At 48.1% G+C, this 10,934-nt stretch overlaps 1 protein-coding gene and 1 non-coding gene across 3 annotated transcripts in view; one reads left to right on the top strand and one right to left on the bottom strand.

Annotated features, from left to right (window-relative positions):
• Window positions 1-1,362: 1,362 nt before the first annotated feature.
• Window positions 1,363-1,471, top strand: Mir3561 (microRNA 3561). Its single transcript, NR_037343.1, has one exon. It is a non-coding gene; the product is annotated as a microRNA 3561 (primary transcript).
• Window positions 1,472-3,218: 1,747 nt separating this feature from the next.
• Window positions 3,219-10,934, bottom strand: part of Aldh1l2 (aldehyde dehydrogenase 1 family, member L2) — a 51,532-nt gene continuing 43,816 nt past the window's right edge. For both annotated transcript variants that reach the window (NM_001191778.3, NM_001414921.1), the window contains 4 exons: window positions 9,378-9,543; window positions 7,340-7,445; window positions 6,066-6,265; window positions 3,219-4,138 (listed from right to left, as the gene is read on the bottom strand). In NM_001191778.3, coding sequence (NP_001178707.2) covers window positions 4,083-4,138; window positions 6,066-6,265; window positions 7,340-7,445; window positions 9,378-9,543 — 528 coding nt within the window. In that variant the 3' untranslated portion in view covers window positions 3,219-4,082. The remainder of the gene's footprint in view (window positions 4,139-6,065; window positions 6,266-7,339; window positions 7,446-9,377; window positions 9,544-10,934) is intronic.

Below are 10,934 nucleotides of genomic sequence, written 5' to 3'. Positions count from 1 at the left end.
TCTGATTTTCATTTCTGATTTTCCTCCTTTGTATGTAAGTTCATGTTTTTTGTCTTTCAGCATTTAGTACTATTTTTTCACTTTGTATTTTGACATGTGTCCAGCGGAGGTTCTCTGGTCACGTCTGGGTTCTAAACGCTTGAGCTTGTATATAAAGTTGTCATTGTTCTGTCCTTCATTGACTACAAGTGGGCTTCCTACGTGGACAAGGGTATCCAGTAACTAAGTGTTGGTCCTTTGGACATTCTTGTGAGAAGTGAGGAGAAAAAGGATATAAAAGGACTTTAGAATGACTTTTATTCATTGACAATTTCATATACCTATACAGTTTGATTGTATCCAACCCAACTTGAAACATGTCATGTATGTATGCATGTACATATGAGTATGTAACTGTTGTGTTCAGTTAGTGCTGCATGTGCATGGGTCTGGGAGAATGAAAACTTACCATGAGGCGGATATTGTTTCAAGTCTGTGTAAAAGGAGTTAAGATGTCAGGATAGGCTATTTTCAAAGATGTTAGATTTAGCCTCAAGTCATATATGAAGGTAAATTACATACAGTTAAAGAATGTGACTGTAAAAGAATAAAATCATAAGGGCATCATATTAAAATTTCTTCATGTTTAATAACATAATTGAGAATCTTCCCCATCCTTCATATAAAGGCTGAAATCAGAAACAAAAAGGCAAAACTTGAAGGAAAGTGTTTTAAAGCCCAGAAAACCCAGGGCAGACACTCAGAACCTGTGACAGTGTGTGTCAACCCAGGGCAGACACTCAGAACCTGTGACAGTGTGTGTCAACCCAGGGTAGACACTCAGAACCTGTGACAGTGTGTGTCAACCCAGGGCAGACACTCAGAACCTGAGACTGTGTGTGTCAACCCAGGGCAGACACTCAGAACCTGAGACTGTGTGTGTGTCAACCCAGGGCAGACACTCAGAACCTGAGACACTGTGTCAACCCAGGGCAGACACTCAGAACCTGAGACACTGTGTCAACCCAGGGCAGACACTCAGAACCTGAGACACTGTGTCAACCCAGGGCAGACACTCAGAACCTGAGACTGTGTGTGTCAACCCAGGGCAGACACTCAGAACCTGTGACTGTGTGTGTCAACCCAGGGCAGACACTCAGAACCTGTGACTGTGTGTGTCAACCCAGGGCAGACACTCAGACCCTGAGACACTGTGTCAACCCAGGGCAGACACTCAGACCCTGAGACTGTGTGTGTCAACCCAGGGCAGACACTCAGACCCTGAGACTGTGTGTGTCAACCCAGGGCAGACACTCAGAACCTGTGACAGTGTGTGTCAACCCAGGGCAGACACTCAGAACCTGTGACAGTGTGTGTCAACCCAGGGCAGACACTCAGAACCTGAGACTGTGTCAATCCAGGGTAGACACTCAGAACCTGAGACTGTGTCTATCCAGGGTAGACACTCAGAACCTGAGGCAGCATATGTCCTAAGTACACAGTGGTGTCTCACAAGCCAGTGAAAACAGATAGAAGCCAAATACCACATATCAAGGCAACCAGAAGATATGGGAGGGGCATTAGTGGGTGTGAGCCAGGGCTTTGTGACCCTGTCATCCTCAGGAGACTACTGGTTTTCAATGAGTCTTTCCTTTCTTGGCCAATGTATGTATGTACTTAAGTATGTACGTATGTAACCTGTTGAGTCCAGTTAGTGCTTCCACCTCTTACAACATGCAAACCCTTTTCAGATTGTAACCTTCATATCTGTGTATATTACTGTATGCTAGTTACACTTAAAAGTTTTTTGAGCAGTTTTCTCTGTACTCTAGAAAGTGAATCACAAAACAGGGTTTAAATATCTTGTATGCAAAACTGTCATGCTAAATGAATCTGTTTGTGTGTTTAATTGTATTGAGCTATGGTAATTATAACCAACGTGTGTATTGCAGTGCACTGCTGTACTGCAGTGTGTTGCTCTGTATCCACTGCTCATACCTGGCACAGGGCCTTACTAGGGATTGAATATACAGTGTCAATAAACTCTTTTCTCTTAGCTTTGTGTCAGTAAAGTTCTTGGACCTAAACAGCAGTTCATTCCTGATTCATGGTTCTGAAGAAAACAGTGTTTCAAGCAGACTCTCATCTGTGGACTCCTCACCATTCTTGTCCATTTGTGGTTTGGGAAGGGTGTGTGAGGAGCCTTCCTAGCTAGAAGTGCACAGACTGTAGTGTTAGGGTGGCATGTCTAGGAGGTCACAGATACACTGATTAGGTATGAGGGCTGGGAGGAAGGGAGAGAGACAGACTGAGTACAGAGGGAGCGCGAGCGAGAATACACAAAGCATCGGTCTTAGGTGGCCCTGCACATACTACTTTGACTCCTGTCCTGTGGCAGAATACGTTTCCTCGTTGTTGGACAGACATGGCCTTTACATTTAACTCGCCATGCCTTGGCATCATGGGTTCCTAGGTCCTATGCAGTTCTGCCTCTAGATGACAGAATTCCAGCCCAGCCATTTCACTATTCTGGGGATCACCTATTCCCCTCATCATAAGGAATTAATGGGTTGCTGCACCTCAGTCCCAGAGGCTTCTGCGTTCGGGAATTCCCCTTCATCTGGTTGCACGTCAGTGGTGATAACAGTGGGACACTTGAACACCGCACAGGATCAATGGCCAGTCCTTACGTGCTGTGATGCAGCTCCTGGGGAAGGGCACTCCACCTCTATACCATAGAACAAACGGAGACTTGGAGACATCAGGTCACTGTCTCCCCTGATCTCACACAGCCAGTGAGCACCAGAACCAGCAGACTTAGTGAGAAGGGGCAACATGTCCTGTAAAACGCAAAGTAAGCATCCAGGGACAAAGTGACCCGTTTCCCGATGCCACTGACAGGTTTTAAATGTTTGTTTTGTTTTTCTGTTTCTGATAGAGGGTCTCTTAGTGCGACCCAGGCTAGCCCTCAAGTCACAGTAAGGACATTGTCTGACACCATGACTCCTGAGTCTGGTGTCACAGGCATGACCCACTGTGCCTAGCACCATTTTTTCATTGCACAGCCAGCAGTTGGCAGCCTCCTGCTATATTATGAACTGTGTAAGAAGAATGGGTGGGGAAGAATAGTCCGAGCCTTGGTTGCGGAGAAGTATAGGGAGTTCATTCATCCATCCGTTAACTTCATTGACTAAGGAGCTGCCTAGAAGTTCACTCGTCTAGTCAATTGACGGCCATACTTTTAGAGTAGTAATGGAAAGAAATATTTAAATTTTAATTGAACATTTACATGAATTATGAACAGTCCTGGGGCTTTTCTTTTCGCAGAGTCCTTGTAATGAGACTTCAAAGGAAGGCACTGCTACCACTATTTAACACATGAGGAGGCCAGAGCTCAGACAAGTTGGGTAGTTTCCCCCAGCTCACACAGTAAGCCGGTGTAGTATGACAGGGATTGGCCATCACAGTTAGTTTACCAGGATTTAAACTACAGTATCGAAGGTGATGTCAGTAATTTGGTGCCCTCTGAACTTAACAGTCCTTTGTACCACGTAGGAAGATGTGGAAGAAAGGCTCACGAGCTGCCCGTTTGTCAGAGTAGGTTACATAATAGTCAAAGGCACAGAGATGAGTCTTCCTTCTAATACGAGAAGGGACGAGGACGGGCATTATGTTCTCTGTAGGATACCCTGTTGTTTGAACGCACAGCTAAAGAAAGGGTTAACAGTGTTCAGTATATACGGCTTGGGAGTTGAGACCCAGAACTCTTCTTAAGTGGGCCTGTGAGTGAGGTCAGCGTGTTCAAGATGGGTGACCTGGGAGCGAATAGACATTCAGGGAGGAAGGGGAGGGACCTTTGATACTTTAGAAAAACATACACCACCAACATTTTTAAAAAGAGTTAAGTCATTTGGTTATAAACAGTGTCCTGGAATTTTTTTGAGGCCCTTAGTCAGGTAAATGCTCACACAAGTGGTCACACCCTCTTCCTGATTCTTTTATCTACTTCCAGACGGCCCCTGCTTCCTCAGCACCGTTGGGGTTTTCAGCTTGTGAAGAGTTGAGAAGCGGGCTGTTGGTCACAGGTTTCCTGATGCGTCTCTCTAATACTCGAGGGTCACTGTTTTGGTTTTCAGGTATTCGTTCAGGGCCTCCTCACCTGGGGAGAGAAGCGTGATCAGTAGGACGCACACAAAAGTGAAGATCCCTGGCCCAGGCCAGCGCTGGTCAGCGTTCGCCTGAGTCATCCCAGGGCCTTGATGACTTGCAAGTGGACTGAGTCAGCTCAGGGAAGGCCCTGACACCAGTCCTCCCTAACTGTCCTTGCTCCGTGCAGATGTTTGGGGACCACAGACCATGATGAACAGTAAAGGCTTAGGTAGCCTACCAGGCCCTCTCAGGATTGGTATGTCGGTTGGCGAGCCTCAGTGCCTAACCTTCATCTTCTTTCCCTGCTCGATGAATTCTACCTGTGTCTCCATTTTCCAATTCAGAAAGTGCTGTCTGTTGTGTCACCTTAAACCAAGCAGTGGTGGTTACAGGGAGGAAAGCTTAGGGACATTTCACTTTCAACTGACATCGAAGAGAAAGGAAGTGCAGCCTACACTGCTGGGTAGAGACATAAGAGCATGGGGTAGCCTACGGGCAGGGCACCGCAGGGAAACTAATGGATATGGCTGCCAAATGTGTCTTCTCATGAGAGTAACCCAGGCAGAATTGTGAACACTTTCCCAGCCTACCGCAGAGCAATTAGATCAGATATCTGTACCTTTAAGTTTCTAGGTGACAGATTGAGGCTGCGCTAACTGAGATGTTAAACTTGGAGAGGGACTTTCAGGCGAACTGTGGAGTCTTAGAGTAAAACAAGCCTCTGCCTGTCAGTTACATTGTCTGGGAACAAGCAGCAATGGCTGCTTCCAACTGTGTTTTAGACCCAGGGATAGAAATAATCACTTCTTAGTCCCTATAAATACACTGTTGAAAATCATTAGGAAAGAGAATCTAATATCCCACATGAGCCAAATTTGCAGATAAATTTCAACAAAGCAAATGTTTTGTATTTCAGAGTCCTTCGGGACTCAAGGAGCCCAGGCTGGCCTCACATTTGCTGTTTGGGCCCATCTTGCTTCTTAAGTGCTGGGTTACAGGCACGGCCCCCACCACGTGCTCACGTCTCACGTGTGTTTTCACACCTACTAGTTTCAATCGGCGGAGGACTGTATAGAGCAGGAGGTGAGCTCTGCAGTTGGTCTGCCTGCCTTTGACTTCTCTGCCAGTGCCAGTCTGTGTGAATCCGGGCTACTCACCCAGCCATGCTGAGCCATGATTTCCTGATCTGAACAAATGAGTTCCTAAGACCTATCTGCTGGGTATACTTGTGCTCAGCAGGTACGGTACTAGGAGTTGGGCCTAGCGTAGCTTCAATATCCAAAGTGAGGTGTGGCTTGAGGTATTCGGGCAGCTGCTGGCATTGAGGTACGCCGGTGCCGTACATATCTGATCCTACAGGCCCAACAGCAAGCAGACCCTTCCTATCTGAGTGATTCTGCGAGACTCAGCTCAGAGACAGGACCAACCCCTGAAGCTGCTTACCTCCCCACACTGTCTCGTTGGTTTCACGGAATCCCACAAAACTAACCCACCTTCATGCTAAAAGCCAGATTTTAAAAGCCGAGCACAGGGGTTGGGGATTTAGCTCAGTGGTAGAGCGCTTGCCTAGCAAGTGCAAGACCCTGGGTTCGGTTCCCAGCTCCAAAAAAAAAAAAAAAAACCCGAGCACACTTAGCTAAAAGATTCTACCTGTGAGACGGCTGAGTGGGTTAAGGCACTCCCAAGCAAGCCCCGTGACCTTAGCCTAATCTCACGTGGTGACAGGAGAGAACCGACTCTGACAGTTGTTCCCTGAACACCATGTTTGCCACTCACACATGCACACAAGTACTTGAAGATGTCTTAAGATGTATTTGATGATTTTTGAAAATTTTTCAGTGTCCTTTGTAAACTGCCATGTAGGATGCCCTTCTCGGGACTGTGTGTTCTTGTGTGATGTAACGTGGATACCCAGGAGCAAGAGAAGCCACACGTACCTAAGTCTTTTCCAAAGCCAGACTGCTTCACTCCACCAAATGGGGCTGCCACGTCCGTCTTGTTGTAGGTGTTAATGAAAACCGTTCCCGCCTCTAGCCTGTCACTCACGTACATGGCTTTGCTGATGTCTCTCGTGAAGACCCCTGAGGCCAGGCCGTACTCAGTGTTGTTTGCTCTCTGCAGCACCCCATCGATGTCCCTGTGAGAAGTTTCCAGAAGAAGAAAACACCAATAAAAGTACAGGAAGGGGTTGGGGATTTAGCTCAGTGGTAGAGTGCTTGCCTAGCAAGCGTAAAGCCCTGGGTTTGGTCCCCAGCTCCGAAAAGGAGGAGGAGGAGGAGGAGGAAGAAGAGGAGGAGGAAGAGGGGGGGAGGAGGAGGAGGGGGGGGAGGAGGAGGAAGGGGGGAGGAGGAGGAGGAGGAAGAGGAGAAGGAAGAGGAGGAAGAGGAGGGGGAGGAGGAGGAGGAGGAGGAGGAGGAGAAGGAAGAGGAGGAGGAGGAGGAAGAGGAGGGGGAGGGGGAGGAGGAAGAGGAAGAGGAGAAGGAAGAGGAGGAGGAGGGGGAGGAGGAGGAGGAGGAGGGGGGGAGGAGGAGGAGAAGGAGGAGGAGGAGGAAGAGGAGGAGGAGGAGGAGGAGGAGGAGAAGAAAAAGTACAGGAAGACAGAGTCACTGTGCTTGAAGATTTCCCCATGTTAAAACGGGAATTCCCACTCCTCACACATGCCCCGTAGTGCCTCTTTCCATGTGATCAGGGTCCTGTTGTTTAGTCTTTGAGGATCGTTTGTGAGCTTCCTCACCCTGGTTTTCAGAAGAGCGTGTTCACTGTGTACACCCCTCTCTTCAGATCTCTGCAGGATCAAAGCTCTCCAGCGCCTCCCCTAAACCCTTTCCCGATCCCACCTGTCAGTCTGCCACCTTAGCCTTTGAGACAGGGTCAGTCTTTGAAGCCGGAGCTCACCGATTAGTGGGATTGGCTGGCCAGCAAGCCAGATGATGCTCCTCCTGTTCCTACCTCCCCAGCCCACGAGCTCACAGCTGCACCACACCACACCACACTCGTGTTTGCACAGCAAACATTGTACCCACTGAGCCATCTCTCTCCCTGGCCCCCGGATGCTCCTGATTATTTAAGCAGTTGACATATCCTTAGGGTGGAGCGTGTTTATCGATCAATTTTAATCGATCGAGTGCTTTCCGTCCCGCAGAAGGCAGAGGCAGGCAGGGAAGTTATCTAGCCGAAACCCAGGTTCCGCCCGTATGCCTAAGGAACACACCCATTTTGGAATTTAGAGATGACCATGATAGGCCCGAAGGATTCCTCTTTGGCGAGGTACATGTGGTCCTCCACGCCTGTGAACACAGTGGGCTCCATGAAAAAGCCTGTGAGGAAAAACAAAGGCGTCACTAACAGGTGGAATGGGTCGTCCCCGCAGTTCCTCAGGTGCTTCCAGCCCCACCCTGAGAGGAGAGCGGCGTCTGTTCTTCCTCCACCTTCCTGGATGCCTAGTTTTGCAGTGGCTTTATTACAAAAAATTAAAGCGTGTAAAAATAAGAGAATGCACTTAACAAAATAAATATTCCTATGTTACCGTCTTGGACTTGCTATTTCCCCCACTGACAAGTCTTCAGGCAAGACCCAGAATCCAGTTCTCCCTCCAAGCATTTTAGAACAAGCGAGGCAAAAGAAAGGGGCGTTCAAACAACATTAGCCACAGTAGTGATTACACTCAGGAAATTGACTCAAACCTTTATTACTTCTTCCCCCTGCCCTACCGCTCTGTCTTGTCCTGTCGAGACAATGTCTCCCTATTGCCCAAAGTTACCTGGAGCTTGCTCTATAGCCCAGGCTGGTCTTGAACCTCTGTCCTGACTCAGCCTTCCAAGTGCTGGATGTACTGGTGTCTGTCACCCTGGATGTACCTTAGATTATCCTCCCATTTTTAATTTGCTGTTGCTTTGTTGAGGTGACGTTGGTTTCTCTATAAAGTGTAGTCACCAAGATAATTATAATAATTGGGGTCTGGAGAGATAGCTCAGTGGTTAAGAGCACTGGCTCTTCTGGGAGAAGACCTGGGTTCAATCCCCAGCACTCAGATGGCATCTCACAACCATCTGGAACCTCGGTTGCAGATGATCCAGGCCCTCTTCTGACTCACAAGCACCAAGTACCAAGTACTGCACAGGTATACATTCAGACAAACACCCATACACACAAAAATAAAAATGATAAATCTTATTAAAAATAATATTTTATGTGTTTGCCTGCATGTGTGTGTGTGTGTGTGTGTGTATGTATGTATGTATGTATGTATGCATGCATGCATGCACAGCATGTATTTGCTTGGTGCCCATGGAGAGCAGAATTGGGTAAGTCCTGGAACTGGAGTTACAGTTGTGAGCTATCATGTGGGTGCTGGGAACCAAACTGTGTCTTCTGGTAGAGCAGCCAGGTCTCTAAATCCCTGATCCTTCTCTCAGGCCCCATTACCTTGCCCTAACACCAGCCTCCACAGATCACCATTTTCTTCCTGAACCAATGATGTCATCTGTTATAGAAATGCAAAATGGCGATTTTTCTACTCTATCCTTTTTTTTAGTCCAAGAAGTCTGTGGAAATGTCCCCCGGATCACTACTCACTCCTCTGGAAACTTAATTCATCCAGAAAATACAGGATAAATACTTTTTATTTCTCTTGCAATTACCAATATATAAAACAAGGAGCCAGTCAGTACACATCAACAGTCCAGACAGTAGTCGTCTCTGCTTTGGGAAGCCATAACATCAGGCCTGCCGTGACAGCAGGACTCTGTCAGAGTGACAGGACTCAAGATGATGGCCCAGGGCCTGATAAGACCGTCACGCCTGTTCTGTGGACAGGCAGGGGCTTGGCCATCAGTGTCATCCGTCCCCTTCCACTCTACACAGGAAACCGAGCCTCAGAACCACAGTGCCTGCCACTGTGCTTCTAGCTCAAAGGTGGCCAAGCAGGATATAAAGATACTTTTCCTGTCGTGTCATAAAAACCACTCGACTTAGAGCGTGGACCGCTCTAGTGGAGGATTCAAGTCGGGTTCAGAGCGCTCGAATCTGGTGGCTCACAGCTACCTGTACCTGCAGCTCCAGAGGGGCGGGGTGGATCTGGATTCTGCGGACACCTGCTCTTACACACACAGAGCCACACACGCACGTATGTACGTACACAGCCCACTTTAATACAGGAACGGCTCTGAAGCAGAAGGGGTCGCCATCCATTCTGGCATCGGGTGGGGTGCGAGCCATCAGGCAGGCGCTCCCCCCAGAGGGACTCTTACCTGGCCTCTGTACCTGTCTTCCTCCGTACACCAGTGTGGCCCCCTCCTTCACCCCCGTCTCGCAGTACTGCAGCAGCTTTTCCAAATGGGCTTTGTGGTTCTGGGGCCCGTGGTCCGTAGATCTGTCCAGGGGATCACCAATTTTCATCTTTTTAATCTCTTCCACCTGTATAGATAGTATGCGGCTAGTGGTGAAGGCGGACGCCCCTGGCCGAGCCCCTGCACGCGGCACGGGTCATACTAAGCAGTCGACAGATGTGTGGTCATTGGCTCTTTGTCGCTGCACTGGAAATGGGTCTTCAATACTTCTCTGTTACAGAAGGATAAACTGAGGCCTTGAAGGGGTTAAGTGGCCTGTACGGTCATGCACGGTCACTTTACGGTGGCTTTAAAAGCCAAGTTCTTAAGTACCGTTTGCTAACAATTACAAACCAAGCTCCGTGTACCCAAATCCTGAATGATAACCCGTTAAAAGCAAACTGACATTCTGGAGTTTTCGTTAACATGGTACCTAAAGGCTTTTAGTAGCAAAAGAATGTGTAGCATCCCCCCCCCCCTTTTTTTTTTCCAGAGCTGGGGACTGAACCCAGGGCCTTGCGCTTCCTAGGCAAGCGCTCTACCACTGAGCTAAATCCCCAGCCCACATTTCCCCCTTTTTAAATGCCCTAGAGTGCCTTGGGAGATTCTCCGGACAGCTATGCCAGAGGAATTGCTGGGATGTTTTGTGCTTGTCTTTTGTTGTTGTTGTTTTGTTTTGTTTCATTTTGTTCTGTTTTGTTGAGACAGGTGTCGCTTAGCCCAGGCTGGCTGAGAATTCACTATGCACGCAGGGCCGACCTGGCCTCTAATCCCAGGATGGAATGTTCTGGTAAGAAGTGGTCACACGGTTCCTCACTGGCAGATCCACACATACGTCTTATCGTCTTTGTCCTCAACTCTGCCTACATTTTCTGACTGTCACTCCAGTCCAGTGAGAATGGGAGCCACTATGACCCTATACATTTGAATATAGGTCTGCTTCTACTCTCTTGGTGTCTTGCGCGGAGACCTGTGCCAGCGAGACGCTCTGTGAGAGATGCACATCTGCCTGCCTGTTTTTGTATTACCAACATCCAGCACAGTGTATGTGGCGTTGCTGGGTGCTCGATAAACAGCTGTCGAGGGAGGAGCTGGCGAGACGGATCAGAGGATAAGAATGCATTCTATTCCAGGGGACCTGAGTTTGGTCCCTAGGTCCCTAGAACATCCGTCTGGAGCTCACAGCTGCCTTTGACCTACCTTAGTTGTGTGGGGTCGTGTGTGTTTTCAACCCCAGTAATTGAGAGGCACAGGCAGGCAGATAAGTTTGAGGCTAGCCTGGTTTACATAGCAAGCTTCAGGCCAGCCAAGGCTACATAGCAAGACCCCATTCATAAAATAATTTTTTTTAAAAAAAGGAATACAATAAATGAATTAAAAAATGGCTTGTCTGTAAATCGTGCTTGTACTGGACCAGTTCAACAAGTGCTTGAAATTTCTGGTCTCCACTCTGGAAATTTCATCTAGTATCAGATCCCA

Source organism: Rattus norvegicus, chromosome 7, assembly GCF_036323735.1.
Source record: "Rattus norvegicus strain BN/NHsdMcwi chromosome 7, GRCr8, whole genome shotgun sequence".
Taxonomy (NCBI): Eukaryota; Metazoa; Chordata; class Mammalia; order Rodentia; family Muridae; genus Rattus; species Rattus norvegicus.
Note: the sequence above shows the minus strand (reverse complement) of the source record. Positions and strands in the feature narration are given on the sequence as shown.